Raw genomic sequence first — 24,542 nt, 5'->3', positions numbered from 1 at the left:
AGTAAAGCCTAACTAACCAGCAAAGAACAAGCACAATAGAATGTTATATTCTCTATATATTTCAGTCCATTTTTAATTATTGAAAAAATGATCTGTGGTAGAAATGCCTGCTTGTCTCCTCTGCATAACAGCATTAAAGACATCTTTCACATATAGAGAGGGTTCTCATAAAATTTTATAAAAGTGAGAAAATATGGGTATGCATCAGTAATTGCCTTATCAATTACTTTTTTTGGAGAAGGGTAACAATAGCATCCATGAACTTCTGCCCTCTCACTGAGATACCAAAAAATAAATAAATAAATAACGATTCCTTGATATTAAAAAAAAAAAAAAAACTACTTCAACATGTATTCTCTTTATAGCTATCCACTTCTCTAAAATTCATCTTTACATCATTCCTCTATCTTCATATAGCATTTTAATTGTGATAATTCCAATGGCACAATTAATTGAAAAGGCTTTATTACGTATATACAATAGGCCAAACAATGTGTTAGAGACTAGGCAAATAAAACAGATAAAATGAAAGTTTCTGACCTGAAGGAAGGGAGACAATATAGAACATATACAAAAGGAGGACAAAGAATACTAGCAACTATGAGTTAGGAGAACCAAGAAAAGAATCTTACAGAGGATACTCTAAAAGTAGACTAGAAATTCCAAGAAGTGGAAGACAAGAGGAAGTGAATTCTAACCACAGGGGACAGCATGTACAAAATCTTAGAGACAAAGTGATACAAGAGTTTCAAGATATAGAAAGAAGACCAGATCAGCAGAACAAACTATGCAAGAAGGAAAGTAAAATGTAATACAGTTGGAATGGTAAAAAGGGATCGGGTTTTAAATGTCTCTCTTCTTTATTATTTTTATTATTATGGACTTAATAAAAATTAACAAACATAAACATCCACATAAATAGGAGAGAAAAGAATAACAAATTATGAATCTCTCTCTCTTGCAGGTCAGTTTCTTAAAGTATATACCAAATTTAACAAGGTAGTTATAACAATGTTCTGATTATACATATTCCCTTTTGAACTTTTAGTCTTCTCTGCATTTTAAAAAATGTTTTGATACACTTTCCTTTTTCCTTTTTTTATTGCTATATCTGCTCCCTTCCCTTTATAATTCTCTTTCCCTCAACACACACACACACATACCATAATAAATATAAAATATAGTAAAGCAAAGTAACCACAACCAGCCATGTCTGAAAATACATATCTCATTCTGAATCTTCACATCATCATCTCTTCACAAAAAAATGAACAGCATGCCTTCTGAAGTCACAACCAATCATTGAATTAATCAGAGATCTTAAGCACTTCAAAGTTGTTTTCCCTCTATAATATCATAATTTTTTACCAATTGTTATTCTGGTGCTGCTTTGCTTTATTCTGAACCAATTCATAAAAGTATTCTTAAGCTTGTCAAAATGTATTTATCACTTCTTAAAGTATAATATTTTGTTGCATTCGTAATTTACTCAGCCATTCTCCAATTAGTGTGTACCAATTTTGTTTCCAATTTTTTTGTTACAACAAAAATGTTGCTATAAATACTTTGGGGCCTATAGGATCTTTCCCTTTTATTTTGGTCTCTATGGGATATGTATCTAACAGTGAAACTGCTGAGTCAACAGATATGAAGTTTAAATGTGAGAAATAAATCCAAATTGTTTTGCAGACTGGCAATATTAATTCACAATCCACAAATAAAACTTGAGTGTCCTATCTGACCATATTCCCTACAACAATTGCAATTTATCTTTTTTTGTTCTTCTTTGTCGATCTTAAGGATGTGAAGTAGAATCTCAAAAGTTTTTTGATAAACATTTGTCTTAATATTTATTATTTAGAATATATTTATGTGTGATGGTTGATAGCTTATTTTTCCTTCTTTAAGAACTACCTGTTTGTATTTCTTTGACACTTATCTACAATGAAATGATTCTTATTCTTCTATTTTTTGTAACCATTCCAGTATCTCTTGAACATCAAACCTTTATTAAAGGCATATGTTTTTAATGTTAACTACTGGGGGGGGGGGGGGGAGGATAGGGTTCCAATTAACTCTTTGCATTCTAATTCTAATTGTGATTGTTTTGTTTATGCAAAAATTCTTCCAATTTGTGTTATCACAATTGTGTTTTATCTCCTATGATCCTCGCTAAATCTTGTCTGGGCAAGAACTCTTCTCTCTCTATAGCTGTTTTTTATATATGTATATATATATATATATATACACACACATTGCTGAGGCAATTGGGGTTAAGTGACTTGCCCAGAATCACACAGCTAGAAAGTATTAAGTGTCTGAGGTCACATTTGAACTCAGATCCTCCTGACTTCAAGGTCGGCATTCTATTCACTGCACTATCTAGTTACTCCTTGTTAAATATATTTTAATCCTTGTGTATTTATTATTTGTTATATACATTTGCAGCTCATTATAGTAGATGGAATGAGACATTATTCTAAATTTAATTTCTACTAAACTGTTTTCTATTTACCAGGAGTTTTTTGGGGTGTTTTTTTAATAGTAAGTATTTAAGACAATAGTTGTAATCCTTGGGTTTATATAGCTCTATGCTAGCACATTCCATTAATTATGAGTCTTATAGATCTAACATACTTTTAGATTTAATGATCAAATTTTATATATTTCAATCAGTTCTAAAGAATTTTGTCAATTACGGTTTTGTAGTATAGTTTGAGATATACTACTAGGCCTCATTCCTTCTTACATTTTTTTCATCATTTCCCTTAAGATTATTGGATTTTGTTATTTTTGATGAATTTTGTGATTATTTTCACTAGTTCAATTTATTTGATTGATAAGGCACTGAATAAAAGAATTAACTCATTAATAGTCATTTTTATTATATTGGCATTAATTAATATCTCTAATCAGTAGTGTCCATCTTTATTTTATAAAGAGCATATTATGGTTATATTCAAATATATATAAAATCTGCATTTGCCTTGATAGATAGGATCACAGATTTTTCTTAAATAAATTTTATCTTTAAAATTTGAGGAACTGGCAATTAGTTGTTATTCATACTCCCTGCCAGTAATAAGGACTTTGGTCATTAAGGCTAGATTTATTTTGGCAGAATAACTCTAGGGATTTGAGCTTCCATCTGGCTTCTTCTTTTAGTAGGGTGAAGAGGCTACCAAATTTCTTATACCAAGAAAAATATATGCACAAGGATTACATCAATGAAAAGGTAACAACCACAAGACGATTTAAAATAAATGGTGCAAAATTACAAAGAACATATTTGGTTCCAAAGAAGAAATTTGAAAAGACACTTCCCCCTACTCCTTACTAGAGGTGAACGATCCACAAGTATGTTTTAATAAGCTTAACAGTGGCTAACACTTTTAGGACGTCCTACATTCATCATTTTTCTTTTTTTTTTTCTTCTTTTTTCTTTTTTACTTAGGAAAAAATTGTTATATGAGATGGAGAAGGAAACAGGAAGATATTTATTCCATGTAAAAAAAGATTTAAACAGTTTTTTAAATTATGAATATGAGAATGGCACAAGTATGAAAAACAGTTAGGAATACCAAAACTCAAAATAAACTAAAAGAAAGCTAAGGACAATTTTTACTTATATTGGGAAAAATGGAAGGATCAAGGATGGAATAAGATTTTTTTCTGGTGTGAATGAGATGATGTTTCCTAACAACAGAAATATGGTAAAGATACTCGATTTTCATTTTGTTTCTTTGAAAAGAATAACATTTGCACTTGAAATGAAAGAACAACAATTACTAAAACTGAATTGATATATTGCTACTTCATAGGCCAAATAAGAAAACAATACATAAACATCTATTCGTATTTTGATTAATTAAAGACACTTGACCCAATTATATTTTATTTTCTCAAAGAATTATCAGAAATGTGTAATGATGATCAAAAGATATAAAACAGGCAGTTTTCAGAAGAAACTGAAACTATTTATAGTGATATAAAAAATACTCTAAATCACTATTGATTAGAGGAATATAAATTAAAACAATTCTGACCTATCACCCCATATCTATCAAATTGGCTAATAATTCTATGAAAGAAAAGGAAAAGGACAAATGTTGTAGAAGATGTAGAGAAATTAATGTATTGTTGGTGAAGTTGTTTACTGATTCAACCATTCTATAGAGCATAATTTGGAAGTATGCCAAAGTGCTATAAAATTATGCATATCCTTTGACCAAATAATTCCAGTATTAGATCCATATACTAAAGAGATGAAAAAAGAGACAGAAAAGGAAGGAGGAAAGGAGAGAGGAAAAGAGAAAGAAGTAAATAAATAAATGGATGAATAATGAAGGAAAAGAACCTAGATGTACAAAAATATTTATAGCAGCTCTTTTAGTAGTGGTAAAGGATTGAAAATTGAAGAGACATCCATTAATTAAGGAATGAAGAGTTTATCTGGATGTCAAAAAATTAAATTTATTCAGATGGAGGAAGAAGCCTGGATAGATAATAAGTATTCCAAAAATAGATCTTGTTTTAAGGAATTACAAATTCAATTCATGTCATCAATGTGATATAACAGCCAAAAAAAACACTAATGACACCTTGAGTTGCATTAAGAGGGGCATGGCTTTTGGTTATAGGGGGATGATAATCTCACTGAACTCTGCTTTCATTATATTCATTATTTCAGATTTTATTTGAAGTAAATTCTGAATGCCAATGTTTTAAAATGGTATTGATAAACTTAAGAATGTACACTGGAAGATAACCAGGATGCTAAAGGGCATATCCTCATATGACAAGGACTCCATTGATAAGCGTATACACTAAGTGTACACCAAGGATTTTAAATTGTCTTTATCTAACACTAATTAAATATTTTTATGTGTCATGCAAACCTATTATTCTCAGAGCAATCAGAATTTGTTCTGCCTGGTAGTAGGAACAAACTGAGGACCGTGCTTCCAAATCACATATAATGAAAGGGCCCTACTCCCCAAGTTAGAGAGTACCCTGGTATTGTGATTGTTTCCTGTTCTCCTAACATGTGATGAAGAATACTCTTTAGACTGGCTGCTGAGCTAGAAATGAGAATATGTACAAAAGTCAATGACTGGATGATATGGCCCTTTTTTCCTTCTTTGGTAGTAACCAAAAAGGACAAATTATTATTGGTTCTCAATGGGTGGGAAAAGGAACTTGGTTCTTTCTTAACCAAAGCTACTACAAATCTGAGAATAGCAGTAAGAGAGGTTGAAATGGCCTCCATCTTGAGCTGCCTCACCTAACCCAACATATGGCCTGTGAATCCAGGCCTCTGTTTCTTTGCCTTTTTGTTTTTCTTTCTCCATTTTTTTTTTTAAATGTCTGAACAGGCTGCAACCCTGTATGCTTTGAAATGATGGGAAAACAAGTCACTTGATATCTAGAAGCTAAAGGATATGTCAGATTTTCTAACAAAATCCCAGTGACAAAGTCCTAAGTGACCAACTTGATATACAGGATAGGTGTGAGCAGGCTTTGGTGGCATTTGTCTATGTCAGCTACTGGGGAGTAGGTCTTAAGCAAGGGAATTCTGAGCTGCATTGGAGTTTGTTGATGCAATATCTAAAATAAATTCAGCATTAATGTGATATGCTCCCAGAAATAAGGAGCCAGCATGTTGTCTAAAGAGGAACAAACCTATTAAAAACAAAAAGGAAGAAGGTCAAAGATTCAATCCCAATCAATAAGGGAGCCGTGATTAGTCCCTGCACTCTAGCCTGGATAAGATAGAACTAATCCTAAAACTTTTTTAAAGGAAAAAAAGAATTGCATTGTAAAATGTGAGTTATCTAAAAACAAAAAAAAAACAAAAAATCACTCATTTTTTTAAATTAATTGAAAATATTTTGGGTCACTTGTCATGATCAGAGTTATGGGAATTCTCCAAACCTGTTACTGCAATAAAAAAAGCTGAAATCTGGCAATTAAACAGCCTTAATTTACCACCATCCAGCATATAAGGTACAATAGATGAAGGGCAAAGATGAACTTGAATAAATTTATTTCATGGATTAGACTTTTTCTTGGCTTTTATTTTAGCTTCAGAAAGATAAGTTGTTTCGGTGTACTCTTGTTTAAGTTCATAAAATGTTGGATTAAATTTACAACAGATATTGTTTCTGTTCTGCATGCCCACCTTGTGTTTGACCGTAACTTAAAAGCCTTCACCCCAGGTCTTGATAAAAAATTTTCCCCACAAAGACATAAGTCTAACATTAAAATAAATAAGAAAATGATAGAAACCATTCTGTTTACTTGAAGTAAACTACTAGGATAAGGTTCAAAAAATATTCATAGCAATGTGCTTAAAATATTTCACTATTTCTTTTTTCACATTCCATTTGAGCTCTCATAACACATACAAATACAGTTAATGTGTCATCCAAACAAACAGACATCATTGATGACTAGTCAACTTTAAGAATAAAAATTACATCATTTAATTGGCCTAAAATAAAGTAAGTATGAACAGACACAAAATGTTCAAATGAACTATTTTTCATTGTCAAAATATCAGAAAAAATACATCAATTCATGGTGTCTACTCAGTAGAAATTTAGCAATTATGAAACCATTTTTCCACTTAGTGAAGACAATCTTTTGTGGCACAACATTCTGAAATTTTAGTCTATTTTAGATGAAAAAGATAGTTTTTTAAGGAGATTGTTATGAATACCTTAACATTACACAGTCATATTTTGAGAACAAATTGTCTAGATTTTTTTTTTTAAATCTGTCAGCTTTTGGGTGTATCAAAATTATCCCTTTAATGGTTTCTACTTATTAGCTCAAAACAGAACAGTCAATTGGGAACTACATTACTTCTTTTTTTATAATAACTTTTTATTGACAGAGCCCATGCCAGGGTAATTTTTTTACAACATTCTCCCTTGCACTCACTTCTGTTCCAATTTTTCCCCTCTCTCCCTCCACACCCTCCCCTAAATGGCAAGTAGTCCTAGATATGTTAAATATGTTGCAGTATATCCTAGATACAATATATGTTTGCAGAACCAAACAGTTCTCTTGTTGCACAGGGAGAATTGGATTCAGAAGGTAAAAATAACCCAGGAAGAAAAACAAAAATGCAAATAATTTACATTCATTTCCCAGTGTTCTTTCTTTGGGTGTAGCTGCTTCTGTCCATCATTTATCAATTACAGTATCGTTGTTGAAGTGTATAATGATCTCCTGGTTCTGCTCATTTCAAGTCTCGCCAGTCCTCTCTGTATTCATCCTGCTGGTCATTTCTTACATAACAATAATATTCCATAGCATTCATATACCACAAGCCCAGTAGTAGCACTGCTGGATCAAAGGGTATGCACAATTTGAAATTTTGGGGGCATAATTCCAGATTGCTCTCCAGAATGGTTGGATTTGTTCACAACTCCACCAACAATGCATCAGTGTCCCAGTTTTCCCGCATCCCCGCCAACATTCATCATTATTTTTTCCTGTCATTTTAGCTAATCTGACAGGTGTGTAGTGGTATCTCAGAGTTGCCTTAATTTGCATTTCTCTGATCAATAGTGATTTGGAACACTCTTTCATATGAGTGGTAATAGTTTCAATTTCATCATCTGAAAATTGTCTGTTCATATCCTTTGACCATTTATCAATTGGAGAATGGCTTGATTTCTTATAAATTTGAGTCAATTCTCTATATATTTTGGAAATGAGGCCTTTATCAGAACCTTTAACTGTGAAGATGTTTTCCCAGTTTGTTGCTTCCCTTCTAATCTTGTTTGCATTAGTTTTGTTTGTACAAAGGCTTTTTAATTTGATATAATCAAATTTTTCTATTTTGTGATCAGTAATAGTCTCTAGTTCATCTTTAGTCACAAATTTCTTTCTCCTCCACAAGTCTGAGAGATAAACTACCTTATGTTCCTCTAATTTATTTATAATCTCGTTCTTTATGCCTAGATCATGGACCCATTTTGATCTTATCTTGGTATACGATGTTAAGTGTGGGTCCATGCCTAATTTCTGCCTACATTACTCTTTGATTATGGCACATTTCTTTTTCCTTAGACAGATAATCCTGTTTGTGCTCATCTAACAATAAAACAGTAGGGTTCTATTCATTATATTTAACCATTAAGAACATGAATTTTGACAGATGGTGAGTTTTTTTAAGTTTTATTGATTTTTTTTATTTTACAATACAAACACACATTATTCCCATTTTGTGAGAAATACCTTGTAACAAAATAAAATAGTTAAGTAAAGCTAATAGTACTAGTGAATTTATCTGATAATACATACAACATTTCATATTTGGAACACCTGTCCACTTCACTATTTTTTAAAGATTAATATAAATATAAATCTATTTACTCTCTGTTTAACTCCTACTTCAGCTGGAAAAAAAGGGGGGAAAAAACAAATTTCTTGGAACAAAAACTCAGAGTCAAACAAAGCAAATTCTCTCATGGATCCATACAAATATGTTTATGTCTTTTTAAACCCTAAAAATAGCACCTCTCTGTCATGGATAGCATGTTTCATCATTGGTCCTTTGGAATCAAGAATGTTCAGTGTTCATCTGTTCTCAAATTTGTTTTTACAATATTGTTATTTTATAAATTGGACTTCTGGATCTTCTCATTTCATTCTTCATCAGTTTGTCAAAGTCTTCAAAAACTGTTCACTATTACAATGTTGATGTTATAATATAAATTATTCTTCTGACTCTGCTTAATTGAATTTCATCAGTTCTTAGGTCTTCTATGTTTTTCCAAACAAGGAGTTTCTTTAAACATATTACTTCAGTATATCACATTCATATATCACAATTTATGCAATCATTCCTCAAGATATATTATCTTAGTTTCCATATTTTTGCCACAATAAAAAGAGCTGCTATAATTGTTTTTATATATAAATGACCTTTTCTTCTTTTTTGGGGTATCTTTTCACCATAGGTCTAGCAGCTGTATAGTTGGGTCAAAGGACATGTACTGTTTAGAAACTTTTTGTGTGTAATTCTAAAAGGTTTTGCAGAGTAATTGTATTCATTCACAGCACATCACTGTTTCCCATTTTCTTCTATATGTTACATATTTGATCTTTTAATAATTACTAATTTGTAGTAAAGTTTGAGATCTGGCAACTGCTGATCCCCCTTTTGTTCCTATTTCTTTTTATTATTTCTTTTGAGATTCTTGACCTGTTTTTCCTTCATATGAATTTCTTTATTATTTTTCTAGTTTAATAAAGTAATCCTTTGGTAAGTTAATTGATACCACTTAAATAAGTAAATAAAGTTAGGTAGCATTATTGTTCTTATTATATTGACTGGTTCTATCATGAAAAGTTAATATTGTTCCAATTATTTAGATCTGGTTTTTTTTCTATAAAAAATTTCTTGTAACTATATTTACATAGTTTTGTGCGTGTCTTGGAAGATAAACTCCCAAGTATTTTTTACATTTTGTAGTAATTTTAATTGGATGGTGCTTTTGTTTTTTTAAAAACTGCTGCCACTATGGAAGTTTCAGAATTAATTTATCAATAATTAATTCCTTTTCTTTTCTTAAGAGCAAAATAATCTATATTTTAAAATGTAAAGTATAATGAATGACACATGAAAGGTCACAGACTTAATATGTCATGTCATTAGAGAAAATGTGACAAAGATTACAAACACTACAATGTCCCAGGCATGCCATACAAAGCTTCTTATTTAGGTCAAAGATCTTTTTTTACAATAGTAGTCAGAGAAGGGAAGGAACAATAGCAATGCTCTGCCACATAGTGGAGATATATGTTTTAAGTAAACATAGCTTCTCATACATTTCTACAATAACTATATTCTGGAAGTTAGTGCTTATTGTATAATATAAAAATCTATGCTTTAAAACTAAAAGAACATATTGTGCAATTAAATTAAAATACAAAGATACTATCTTTTCTAAAAGACAGAGTTGTCTTGGCTCAAACTTTCTAAACATACTCTTGAAAATCATGATACACTGAAGCCCTGGAAATAGCTATGATTCTATAATTTTACATAAGAACTCCACTAAAATATGTTTGCATAATTCCAGGCAAACTTTTAAGTAGTCAACATTATGAATAACCATATTTAGACTTAAACTAGTAGTACACTGTCAGAATACATGATTCTGCTTCAAAGATGCTTCAGCAGTTTTCCTGTACTTTGAAACCTAGAATTTTCCATCTCCTAACACAAGTGCAAACCCTTAAGTTAACCCAAATTTGTACACTTAGACAAAACAAAGCAGAGAATAAGGAATAATAATCTTCAAATAAATTATCAAATAAATTGTTCCAATATGTTGCTCCTCCATCTACCTCTACTAGTTATTGACCTTTTAAATTGAACTCTTGACTTATATTTTGGACTCTATAAGCTCAGAGTGATTATTTGTTACAATTTCATTTGATTCCTAATCACTGGTTTCTATCCATGTTCCCCAAACTTAATTTCTTCTCTCAGATATCTGCCCAAGACTCTATTCTTAAAGGAAACACAGACTTAACCAAAGTAAAAGTGATCTCTAATTCCTAATTCAACATATTTTGCAACTTTAAATATAAAAATAATCACAATAACTGGACGCCATAAAGACATTAGTTTAAGTATTTTTTTTTTTACATAAATATAATGGGTATTGGTACATGCTGCGATCACCTAAAATGGAGGAACCTATATACAGGGAATACCAGGGACTTGTTTCTGTGAGACAAGAAGATGGGGGCTGGTATGGATATTCTGCTTCAGCCTACCATATGATTGGGAGCTTCTCTTTTTTTCTTTCTTCCTTTTCTCTTCTCTCCCTCTTTCCTTTTCTCTCATTCTCTCTTGCCCTCCCTCCTTTGCTCTTGCCCTTTCTCCCTCCTTTACTCTTGCTCTAATCCCTTTCTCTCTATTCCTGTCTCTCTGTCTCTTTCTCTCTGTCCAGAGCTGAAGGACTCATACATTATAGCAGGTGACACCATGCATTGGAAGGGAAAGCCTAAGGGCCATCCTTATACCTCCCCTTTTACCCACTGGTCCTAAAAAAAATATAACTGGATTTTTGGTTGTTTTCATTTGTTCTTTTTAGCTCTAGAGTGGAGTTCTAACCTCAAGCCAGTCCTGGGATATAAGTCCAAGGTTTTTGAATATGTATGTGTGTGCATATATAGTATAGTATAATGTGTACATATGCATGTATGTCAGCTACTAAAAGACATAAAGTGAATATCCACTTAGTCAAAGAAATCTATCATCCAATAATTTTCAAATGCATTCTTTGCCTCTCACCAATAAATAGCTCACCAAAAAGAGATGAAAATTCAGATTAAATATGTCTTTATATCTGGTTATAAATCACTATGGGACTGAATTTTAATTTCATTATTTTTATTATAATGTTTTTGAAGTCTTTATATCAAATTAATAAGCAGCTACTAAAAGGCATAAAACGAATATCTGCATTGCTCAGCTATAAAAGCCCACTGTCCAATAATTTTCCAATTCACTCAGAATAAAAAACTTGAGAAATACTATCTAATGAGATTTAAGAGCTATAAATAACAATTTTTTTCATTTCTTATTCAAAACTGAAATACTACTATTTCTTTAACATAAACATGAACTTGAAGGGTTAATTTTTTTTTTCTTTAATAACTACTATACCTTCTTCTCTTTTATGCTATCTGCTTGTGCTATTTCCAATCGGGCTTTAAAATGTTCACAATCCATTCTCATCTGTTCTACTTCCTGATCTTTCTTTTCCAGGCCTGGTGAGAAGGAAGAAAAATTATTCTTAAGATTTTTCAAACTGTTAATTTCTATATGAATTCAAATTTTTGACTCTTATGTTAGTAAATTCCATATTTGATTTTCTATAAAAACAACAGGATCAAACTAAGACTCTCTAAAATACCTGTTTCCAATATTTGTTGTTTTTTTTCTATTTGCTTAACAAATGGGAAGCTGCTCTTTTAAACTTTTTAATCTGTATAATGCCTCCTCCTTGTGGCCAGTTGCAAATATAACCACAAAAGTCATTAACAGATAGTGCCTTTTTTGGCCCTTGTTTGGGATATCAATGATTCAATCTTGCCTGACAAAATTTTATATACCTTTACTTTCTCAATCAATGGTTTCTGCTTAATTTTATAACAGATGGCAAAAGTAGCATATAGGTAATAACACATTCAAGATTTTTTCTTATAATAATTTACAGTGTTATCTTTAAGATATATTAGGATTAAAAATATGGATTGCCTATACAATATTCTTTAAATTCTCCTGCAAATTCTAAATTAATCCCAAATTGTTATTAATTTTGGTTTTTTAATCTTTGTTGACCTAAGCAGAGAAAATGACAGAAGAGTTGCAATACACTTATCAAAACGGAAGAATATTTGCAAATTCCTTCTCTCCTATTATCAGCAAACAAGTATTAATTAAGCATCTAAGTGCTAGTACCTTGCTAATCACTAGAAATACAAAGAAGGAAGGGAAAGAGTCTCTGTTCTCAAAGAGCTTACAGTCTAATGTGGGAATAAGGTACAAGAAAATTTCGAAAGTAGAAAGGGGTAGGTTATGAAAGGCTTTAAAAGAGAATTTTTCCATTTGATTCTGAAGATAACAGGAAACCAGAATTGATTAAATGAAGGATATAAGAGGTATCCTGGTCAGATCTGAAATACATGATCAATTTGACAGTTGAATGAAAGACAAAATCAAGTGAGGAGAGACTTGTCATGGGAAGACCAAATTAAAAACTATTACAATAGTCCAAGGATGAGATAATAAGTGTCTATACCAGAGTGATAGCAGGATCTGAAGAGAAAAAGGAATTAGCAAATAATTGGATGACAGGAGAGTAAGGAATAGAATATGACATCTAGATTATAAATCTGAGTGACTGAGAGAAGTACCTTCAATAGTAGAGGGTGGTTCAGAAGAAAGGAGGAAAAAAATAAAGAGATTAGTATTGTATGTGTTGAGCTTAAAATACCTAAGGAATATCCAGTTAAAATGCATAATTACAAATAGTTTGTATGATATTAGAATTAGTTGCTTTAATATTTGATAGAATATACTTCCATATTCATTTAGTCCTGAGTTTTTTTTTCCCTTTGGGGGTTCATTTATGGATTGCTTTATTTCTTTTTCTGAAAAGGGGTTATTTAAATAATCAGTTTAAAACAAAATAATCTTTGTTAATCTGGATACTTTGTATTTTTGTAGTGTTCATCCATTTCCTGTCATTTTACTTAATAATGTAAGTAGACAAAAATTTCTGATAGTTTTCTTTATTTCCTCTTGAACTATTATGTTTTTCATTTTTGATATAATCTGATTTCCTTCTATTTTTAATGATATTAATCTATTTAATTAAAAAAACTTAATTTACCTTGTTAAAGATTTTTTTGTTTCAATTTTATTAACCTCTTATTTTAAAAAAATTCCATCTTATTTTTTGCTTTTTTGTTATTTTAGTATTTTTAGTTTTGTGCTCAAATTATTAATTTGTTCCTTCTCCCTTTTGTTAAAAAAAAAGCATTTAAAGATAGAAATTTTATGTTAAAGAATTGCTTTGGTTGCATCCCAGCTATTTTAATATATTGTCTTATTATATCTATTTTTGTAATGAAATTTTCTGTTTCTTTAACCTATTTATTATTTATAAGTAAGGTTTTTGGTCTCCAGTTAATTTTAAGTCTTTCTTCAAAGATTCTATATTGAATGTAACTTTTGTCACATGACAATCAATAAAGGAAATGTTTAGTATTTTTGCTTTTTTTGAATTTTAGGTGAGGTCTTTATGCTCATATATATAGTAATATTTGGTAAAAAGTGCCAACTATAACTATGTAAAGGTATCATGCACAGCTGAGTATTTGTAAATTCCTTTCTATTTCCATTCAAGAGTCATAAGATCTATCATATCTTTTTTTTTCTGAAGTTCTAGTCACTTTTTTTAGCCTTTCAGTTAAATTTACCTTATCTGAAAGGGATACCTTCAGCCCCCCTATTACTATGGGGTGGTAGGTAGGTGATACAGCAGACAGAGTGCTAACCCTGGTGTCGAGAAGACCTGAGTTCAATCCAGCATCAAAACTTTATTAACTTTATAACCCTGGGCAAGTCATTTAACTTCTTTTTAAAAAACTCAATAGTATCTTATTTTTTCTAATTACACATAAACACTATTTTCAACATTCATTTTTGAAAGATTCTGAGTTCCAAATTTTTCTCCCTTCTTCCCTCTCCTCCTTCTCCTCAAGAAATCTTATATGAGTTATATATATATGCAATCATGTAAAACATATTTCCAAATTAGTCATACTGTAAAAGAAGAAACAGAACAAATGGGAAAAATAATTTTAAAAAAACAACAAAAGTGAAAATTGTATGTTTTGTTCTATATTCACATTCCATCAGTTCTTTCTCCAGATATGGATAGCATTTTCTATCATCTTTTAGAATTGTCTTATATCACTGTCTTGTTGAGAAAAGATAAACCAACTATAGTTGATCAATGCATAATGTTACTGTTACTATGTAGAATGTGCTCCTGGTTCTGCTCATTTCACTCAGCATCAGTTCATATAAGTCTTTCAAAGTTTTTGTTAAATCTATCTACTCATAATTTCCCAAAGTATAACAGTATCCTATTACATTCATATACCACAACCTGTTCAATAACCACAATAACATTCCATTACTTTCATAGACCATAATTTATTCAGCCATTCCCCAAATGATGGGCATCCCCTCAATTTTCAATTCTTTGTCACCACAAAAAGGGCTGATAAAAACATTTTTGCACATGTAGGTTCCTTTCCCTTTGTTATGATTTCTTTGAGATACAGATCTAATATTGGTATTGCAGAATCAAAAGATATATATACTTTGATAGACCTTTGGGCATATTACTCTCCGGAATAGTTGAATCAGTTCACAACTCCATCAACATTGCATTTGTGTCCAAATTTTCCCATCCTCTCTAAACATTTGTCATTTTCCTTTTCTGTCATATAAGCCAATCTGATAGGTGTGAGATAGTACCTCAGAGTTGTTTTAATTTGCATTTTTTTAACCAGTAATTTAGAGCATTTTCCAGAGTTTTTCATTTCTTCATTTACAAACTGCCTGTTCATATCCTTTGACCACTTATCAATTGGGAAAATGACTTGTATTCTTACATATTGGACTCAGTTCTCCATATATTTAAAAAACAAGGCCTTTATCAGAGATACTTGCTATTAAAAATTATTTCCCAGCTTTCTGTTTTCCTTTTAATCTTGGCTGCATCGGTTTTGTTTGAAGTCATTTAACTTCCGTTAAATGTCTCAGTTCATCTGTAAAACGAGGATAATAATAGTATCTATCTCCAGGGGTTACTGTAAAGATCAAATGAGGTAATAATTGTCATGTAAGAATTATATAAATACTAGTTGTTATAATTATACTTTTGCTATTTCTCTAGTCTATGCAACTAGCATAGTATTTAAATGGTATGTTATCTGGACATGAAGATTAGGTAGAATATTGATTCATTAACTGTGTTGCCTGAGAAAGAGCCAAGATGGCAGAGTAAAGTCATAATTTATGATGATCTCTACCAATTCACTTTTCTACATCAACTTTAAAAAGTGTATCAAAACAAATGCTGAGTAGGTAAGTCGTTTTTCCAGCCCAAGGCAGCTTAAGAAAACCGAAAGAAAAATCTATGCACACTGAAGTGGAGAAGCAGCAGTAGCAGGAATAGCGAAGCACAGTAAGGTACCTGAAGATCTTGTCAGAGAGAAATCCCAGGGGACCCTTCTACAAGCAATGAGCATAAGATCTAGTATCATTTGGCAGGTCTGTTGCCCCTTATGCAGTTCTAAGTCATAATTCTAATGTGGAGAGAAATACTTAGGAGGGGCCCTACCTGTGTAAGAACCAAGAGTACAGACCAGAAGGGCAATAACCAGTTCTCTTCCTGAATTTGGAAGCATTAAAAACTTAAAGTTATCCACTGAATATAAAAGTAACAAAATCTCATAAAAGATAGAGGCCAGACACACTCCCACTCCCCAGAGGGGAGAAGGGTCCAACTTTAACATAAAGTTCAAAGTCAAGAAATAGATTGGGGAAATGAGGGAGAGGGAAAGAGAGGCGGGGAGAGAGAGAACCCATAAAAGCTACTATGATAATGGGAAAAATCAAGACAAAAACTCAGAAGGAAACAGTGACTTGAAACATCTACAAACCATCTCAAAGAAAAAGGTAAATTGGACACAAAACACCAAAATTCCTAGAAAAGCTAAAGAAAGAAGTTTCTTAAAAAAGAACAAAATATTTTAAAAATCAAAAATGATGTACAGATGAAAAGTTGCAAACTGAGAGCAATGCAAAAAAATATGAAGAGAATGAACAGTTTGGTAAAAGAGGCACAAAATAATACTAAAAAAATAACTCCTTAAAAATCAGAATTGAGGGGGCAGCTAGGTAGCGCAGTGAATAAAGCACCAGCCATGAAGTCAGGAGGACTTGAGTTCAAGTTTGGCCTCAGATACTTAACACTTCCGAGCTGTGTGACTTTTTTTTTTTTCAATAGAAGCATAGCAGATTTTGTTTCTGCCTCTAATTTTGCTTGGGATCAAGGGTGAAGCTACTGGAAGAAGAAAGGGGAAAATGAAGACCACTTCATCTATAGATAACAAATATCAAGCATGAAGCTACTGGAAGAAGAAAGGGGAAAATGAAGACCACTTCATCTATAGATCACAAATATCAAGCAAACTACTTTTCTTTAATTATCTTCATATTTATAGATAGGGGAGTGGAAACCAAAGGAGGAAAAATGTACAAGAGGACAAAATGTGAAGTAATAATCAATTAACAATGATAATCATGACTATAATCAGGAAGAAGTCTACCCTAAATTAGAAGAGGAAAACAAACTAAATTAGAAAACAGAATCCAATAATATATTGATGTATACAAATGTTTCTTATACATCTGTAATATTAAACTATATGGATAAGCATAGCTGAAACTATAGACAGAGGGGCTTTGCAATTGATACAGAAAGTCATCTGACTCAAGGCAAGCTTTGATCTTGGGAACTGATTGAAGAAAGGAAAGAAAGAGAATAAAGATTTATAAAGTACCTACTGTGTTTCAAACATTATATTATGCGCTTTTATAAATGTTAACTTATTTGATTCTTGAAACAACCCTGTAAAGCAAATTCTATTATTATCCCAATTTTACAGTTGAGAAAATAGTAAAAGAGGTTAAATGACTTGTCCAGGGTCACACAGCTAGCTATTAAGTGTGAAGGCCAAATTTGGTTTCCAATCTTCCTGACTTTTCCTGACTTCAGACCCAATTATTAATCCACTGTATCATTAGCTATATCCTATATTGTATGAAGAGGTAGTTGGAGAAAGGACATCTTGCTTTCTAGTACTTACTTCAGCTTGAAAGAGGGTAAACTGTGCAGTGACTTGAATACATTGCTTTTATTGCCTTCTATAGCTCAAGAAGAAAAAAACTCCTCAAAGGTTAAAGGAACTTCTTTTTATTGAAAGAGTTTAATGTTGCCTCAAGGCACAGTCAAAGAACAGAGTTTCGGAATTCTTAAAATCCCAGGATTAAAGATGCTGCAGCTAAAAGAGTGCACCACTGCTTTGGAAGGCCACCAGAATCTAGCAGCAGAGAAGAGAGCCTCAGAAGAGACGCACAGTTCTGTCCAGCAGAAGACCTGTGGTACTGATTGTTATCTGAAAAGATATACAACCAGACCTATAGTGTCCAGAATTTCAAGTTGCCTCCTAAAACATGGGCTCTCTCTTCATGTATTTCACTGCTAGGATTCTGTAAATATGCCTAGTCCATGTCCCAAATGCTATATACATTGACTAGAGAATGTGGCCTAGGTTTATGTATGGACTGTTTTGTTTTGATTATTCCTTACTTTGCCTTCTATTTGGTAATGTTAGGTTGATTACTTTTGATTTTGCTTTCTCATTTAGTTTATTTTTCATGTTTAAGAGTTAATGGTGTTTGCATTAATGGTGTTCAGTATTAAATGGTATAAAGTGAATAATTTTCTGTTTGGTCTTGATGAGTGACTGGACATTTTACTTTCTAGTACCTACTTCACCTTGAAAGAGGGTAAACTGTGCAGTGACTTGAATATATTGCTTTTATTGCCTTCTATAGCTCAAGAAGAATGCAATTTTACTCTGCTGTCCAATGCATTTGTTTGATAACCTTCCTGATGGAATAAAGGACAGTCCTTAATAACTCATGTAAAAGTAAATAAAACACACAATGAGCAGTCATCCATACTGCCTAAAATCTGTCACTTCATCATTGTCATACTTGGATAAGTGGCCTCCCCTTCGGGGCTGTTGGGACTCTTACTATTTCCTTAAGAGGCAAGAGAGTATTAGCTAGTCATCTATTCCAGAATTTTGTCCCAGCTATGGAGAAACAGACTCAGAAATTAATAGAGATGTTTGAGACAAACTGGAGCAGAAGCAAAAAAAAAAAAAAAGAAATTTTAACTTTATCTCTTGTAAAGGATAAAGGGAATCACTAACATTCAACCAATTAAGAGATTTGGTTTTATTTTATTTAAAATATAAATAAATTTTGGAGTATATTGAGTGAAGATGATTATAATCCTTTGTATCCCAATGAGATTACATAGGAAATTGGCCTAACAAGCAGCTGAAATAAACCACAGCTGAAATATCGAAGATAGTTTTGTATAGTTGTCAAAGATTGCAAAGTGCCTTACATGTATTATTTCTTCTGAGGTTCACAACATCTCTTTGAAATAGATACTATTATCTTAACATTTATTTTATAGTTGAGGAAACTGAGGCTGAGAGAAGTTAACCAACTTGCTCAGAAAAATAAATTCATTTAGTGTCTAGGGCAGCATTTGAACTCCATTCTTGCTGACTACAATTCACTGAATGAACTCAGAACGGGAGTTTTCATGTTCCAAGAATAAAGAAGAAAGATACTTTGGAAATATGATATAATTAGATGTCATCAAAAGGTTATTTCAAAAAAAAATGTTATTTTCAGAAATCAGCTCTGGATAGCAAAAGGAACATGAAAAGTCTAGAGTTAAGGAAGCAGGAAAAGGAGGAATTAAGCAATTAATACTATGGTATGAGAACCTCCCAGACTTTTGCCTTAAGCAAGTCTTGAATATATGCTTGAAAAAAAAAAAAAGTGCATCATGTGTTTTGTGGCATCTATGTTTTATTTTAGATAAAATATTTTTAGTTTACTTCCTCATTCTTGACTGTTCCATAAATTTGAAATTACCAACGTCTGATCATATGGTAAGTGGGACAGATGTGTAGTCTCACTTCAAAGTACACATTCTGCATCTTTAAACTTTAAAATAAAGCAGTAGTCTAAATAGCTATTACAAGTGAATATAACACATTTTTTAAAAACTAATTCCTATACTTTTTGTTGTTCAGTCATATCTGATTCTTTGTGGACCCCATTTGGGATTTTCTTGGCAAAGCCACTGAAATAATTTGTCTTTTCCTTCTCATTTTACAGATGAGAAAACTGAAATAAACAAAGTGACTTTCCCAGGTTCACACAGCTAGTATGTCTCTGAGGCTGAATTTGAATTCATGTCTTCCTGAATCCATATCCAGTACTCTAATCATTTAGCTGGCTCAAATAAATTATATTATTATACTATAAAACTACAAAAGACTGTACCACTGATACAAAAATTCAAGTATTAGGAAAATGATTTTTTAAAACCACATGATTATAATAGGCTCAGAAAAAAAAATTTTAAATACAGCATTCACTTATGTTAGAAATCCTACAAAGCATACTAAGACTGAAAGGGATTTTCTTCACCTGAAATAGAAAAATACTAAAAGCTTTTCTAGTGAGAACAGGGATAAATTAAAGGTGTCTCTCTCTTCATTACTAAATGACAGTTCTATAACTATAGCAATAATATAAGAGAAAGAAATAAAAATATAAAAAGTGACAAAAATGAAACAAAATTATTACTATTTGCAGACTGTATAATGGTTCATTTAAAACTCCTCAGAGCATTAGTTAAGAAATTAAACAAGACAAGTGATTAATTTAGAGTAGTATAATATAATATAAATCAACAAATATGAGTAGAATTTATTACTAACAAAAACCAGAAGAAAATGATCAAAAGAAAAATACCATTCATAATAATTACAAAATGCATAATGTAGAAGTCAATCTGCTTTGATATTCTAGGGTCTCATATAAATATACTATGAAAATATTCTTTACAGAAATATGGAAATATTTAAATTATTGGAGAAATATTATTTATTGTTGACAGCACTAACATAATAAAAATAACATGAATGCAAAATTAATTTAAATATGTATTCCTATACCAATCAAGCCATATAGAAAGTCAAAATTAATCACAAAATTTATTTGGAAGCCCAAATCCCAAGGATTATCAAGTAATTAATTTTTAAAGAAAACAGGAAAAGTAAGAATTGCATTCTCCATTTAAACTGTACTATAAAGCAGTGATTTATCGAAACTACTTGGTAATCATTTCAAAAATAGTAAAATAGATAAATGCATCACTGAAAGAAAAGCAATCAAACACAATAAACTCAAGACATAAATGAGTAAGAAAAACTGAAGCCTACACAAAAGAGCCCAAGTCTACCCTAACATACAAGACCTGAAATAAAACCAGAAAGTAATTTATTAGACATAAAATTTTAGTCATACAATACTAATCAATACATGATCAGAACAGATATGCAACCCACAACCTCAATTCTTAAATTTTTTTATCTGGTATAATAGAGAACTGAATCTAGAACTCCGGAAGACATGAGTTCAAAGCCAGTCTCAAACACCTGGCTTTGGGACATGAGCAAATCACTTAAACTTGCCTGTCTCAATTTTCTCATCCATAAAATAGGGATAAATAATAGCAGCTACCCCACAGGGCTGTCAGGAAGAAAAAATGAAGTACTATATGAAGTACATGGTTCACAATTTTTCTCTCCTCTCCAATTCCTTACCTCATATTAGGGGACTTCAACACGCTCAATAACCCTCTAAAACACATTGACCACTCAAGTTTTTCAACCAACTCATTTTCTATGTTCTGTTCTTCTACCATAACTCAACCATGCCCAAAGAAAGTCATACCTTTGAACTTGCTATCACCTAAAAATGTGCTATCTCCATCTTGAAGAATTCTAAAATCCCTTGAAATCTTTTGACCTTCAACCTCTTCCTCTGCTTTCCCTTATCAAACCCTATTCTTTGTCCACACCACCATCTCCAATCCCTCTCTCTTAATTATCTTCCTTTCTCCTCTTTTGATCTCTTGATGGACAAGTTCAGCTCTACACTGTCTTTTCTTGAGTTCCTTTATCCCTTGAGCCCTTTTATCACATCACCAAATGCACTCTGCCAAGCATCACTCAGCTTTATATCACTCACTCCAACCATCTGCTGCCTTTATTCCTATATCTGTGCTACTCAAAAAACATGGAGAAAATCAAACAATAGCTCCAACAGAGTCTACTACAAATTTGTGTTATAAAATTTCAATAGTGCCATTAGGAAATCCTTCTACATCTGCCTCATCAACTCACTGTCACACTCAACACAATAGCTCTTTCAAAGCTTTTCATTTTTCTTCATACCTCTCATGACTTCCCTTCCTCCTTTCTCAGCTAAGAACCTTAAATTTTACAGAAAATGGGGGCCACTGACCATGAGCCCCCTCTTCCTCATTTTCATATCATTCACTCCTCCTTCACTCCTATCATACACAAGGAAGTAGGCTTACTCTTTATCATGGCCCACCACCTTGTCAAGTGAGCCCAAACCACCCTTTCTCCTACAAAAGATTTCCCCTTCTAAGCCTATAAACTAGGGGATGGCTAAACAAATTGTGGTGTATGATTGTGCTAGAATACTGTTATGCTATAAGAAATGATAAGCAGGATGGTTCCAGAAAAATTCAGGAAGACCCATAAGAACTGACACAAAGTAAAGTGAGCAGAATCAGGAAAACATTGTACATAGCAGCAATATTGTAATACTGTTCAACTGTGAAAGATTAAGCTACTCTGATCAAGACAATGATCCAAGACCATTTCAAAGGATGCATGATAAAAAATGTTATCCACTTCCAGAAAGAAACTGATGGAGTATGAGTGAAAATTGAAGCATACTATATTGGATTTACATGTTTAATATTTATTGGTTTACTTGTCATTTAGGGGAAGAGGGGAGGGGGAAGAGAGTGAAAAATTGGAATACAAGGTTTTACAAGAGCCAATGTTGAAAAACTATCTTTGCATATGTTTTGAAAACAAAAGGATTCAATAAAAAGAACTGAAGCACAATTTTTTTCATTTTCTTTATTTTTCTTACATGGGGAAAAGGTTGTTTTCTTTTACAGCATGGATAACATGGAATTATGTTTTACAAAACTTCATACATATAACTGATATTGCTTGCCTTCTCAAGGAGTGGGGGAATAAAATGAGGGAAAGAGAATTTGGTACCCAAAATTTCTAAAAATGAATGTTTAAAAAAAGTTTTCAATGTAATTAGGAAATATTTAATGAAATATATTTTTAAATGCTCCCTTTGTCATTCCCACTCTATCATTTGTCCTCCTTTTCTTTCTAGTGTAGGAAAGTAGGCTTCCTCCTTACTGCCTACAAACAAGCCCATTTCTCCCCCATGCTCAAAAAAAAAACTTCAGCTTAATTACCTGCCCTCTAGGGGAAAGGGTAGCAGCAAGGTGAGGTGGGGGGGTGGGGAATTGAAACACAAGGTTTTGCAAGGGTCAATGTTGAAAAAATTATCCTTGCTTATGTTTTGAAAATAAAAAGCTTCAATTAAAAAAGTTTTAGGTAAAAAAAAAAAAACCTCACCATCCCTGCTATCATCCTATTTCTCTTATGCTCTCTGCAGCTAAACTCTTCAAAAAAGGTCATATACAATAGTTGCTTCCACTTTCCTCTCCTTTCACTATCTTTTGAACTCCTTATAATCCAGTCTGACTTCATCATTCCACTGAAACTTCTTTCTTCAAAATTACCAATGATCTTTTAAATGGCCTTTTCTCAACTCTCATTGTTCTTGTTTTCTCTGCAGCCTTTGACACTAGATCACTCTCTCCTCCTTAATATCCTTCTCTCTAACTTTTCAGGACACCACTCTCTCCTAGGTGTCTTCTTACCTATCTAACCATTCTCAGTCTCCTTTTGCTAGATCCTTATCTAGATCAAAACCCCTAGATCTAGATCAAAAAACTTTTCTTCTGTACTATTTCACTTAGTGATTTCAGCAGTTCTCATAGATTTAATTATAATCACTCCAGAGACAATTCTGAAATCTACCTATCTTGTCCTAATTTCTCTGGCACCAACCTCCAGTTTTATTTCTCCAACTGCCTTTTAAAAATGGAGGTTTAAATACTATATGATGATCAATTCTGATGGCCGTGGCCCTCTTCAACAATGAGATGAACCAAATCAGTTCCAATAAAGCAGTAATGATCCAAACCAACAATACCTAGGAAAAGAACTCTGGAATATGAACCACTACATAGAATTCCCAATCCCTCTATTTTTGTCCGCCTGCATTTTTTATTTTCTTCACAGGCTAATTGTACATTATTTCAAAGTCCGACTCTTTTTATACAGCAAAGTAACTATTTGGACATATATACATATATTGTATTTAACTTATACTTTAACATATTTAATATGTATTGGTCAACCTGCCATCTGGGGGAAGGGGTGGGGGGAAGGAGGGAAAAAGTTGGAACAAAAGGATTTTCAACTGTCAATGCTGAAAAAGTACCTATGCCTATATCTTGTAAATAAAAAGCTATAATAAAAAAGAAAGAAAGAAACAAGAGAAAAAAAAAAAAAAAGAAAAAGAAAAAAAATGGAGGTTTAATAGACATCTTAAATTTAACACGTCCAAAACCAAACTCACTATCTTTCCCCCAAACTGCCCTTCCCAATTTTCCATCCACAGAACTTCACTATTTTCCCAGTTCTTCAAGCTCACAACCTAAGGAGCTGTTGTCCTTGATTCCTTACTATCTTTCATCCCTTCTCTATCCAATATGTTAATGTTGCTATGACCTCTGCAATATCCCTTAAATGCAACATACTACCTTCTCTTCTCCAAAACTGCTATCATTGTAGTATGTGTCTGGACTACTGGAATAGCCTGCTAATGGATCTTCTGCCTCAAATCTCTCCTCACTCTACTCTATCATCCATACTCTATCATACTCACTCTATCAACTAAAGTGTTTCCCTATAGCCCAAAACAATCATGTCACACATACTCTCTCCCTTCCTCATTCCTTAAATTCCTTGGTTCCCTATTGCCTCTCAGATCAAATAGAAAATCCTTTGGCATGCAAAAACTTTCATAGCAAAGCTCTCCATGCCCATCCCACCTTGCCAGTCTT

The 24,542-nt window shown here is 32.2% G+C and overlaps 1 protein-coding gene across 1 annotated transcript in view; it reads right to left on the bottom strand.

Annotated features, from left to right (window-relative positions):
* The window catches only part of HSF2BP (heat shock transcription factor 2 binding protein), an 86,450-nt gene that overhangs the window by 48,595 nt on the left and 13,313 nt on the right, over positions 1-24,542 (bottom strand). The window contains exon 3 of the mRNA XM_051984800.1: positions 11,699-11,802. Coding sequence (XP_051840760.1) covers positions 11,699-11,802 — 104 coding nt within the window. The remainder of the gene's footprint in view (positions 1-11,698; positions 11,803-24,542) is intronic.

Source organism: Antechinus flavipes, chromosome 3, assembly GCF_016432865.1.
Source record: "Antechinus flavipes isolate AdamAnt ecotype Samford, QLD, Australia chromosome 3, AdamAnt_v2, whole genome shotgun sequence".
NCBI classification, from domain to species: Eukaryota; Metazoa; Chordata; class Mammalia; order Dasyuromorphia; family Dasyuridae; genus Antechinus; species Antechinus flavipes.
Note: the sequence above shows the minus strand (reverse complement) of the source record. Positions and strands in the feature narration are given on the sequence as shown.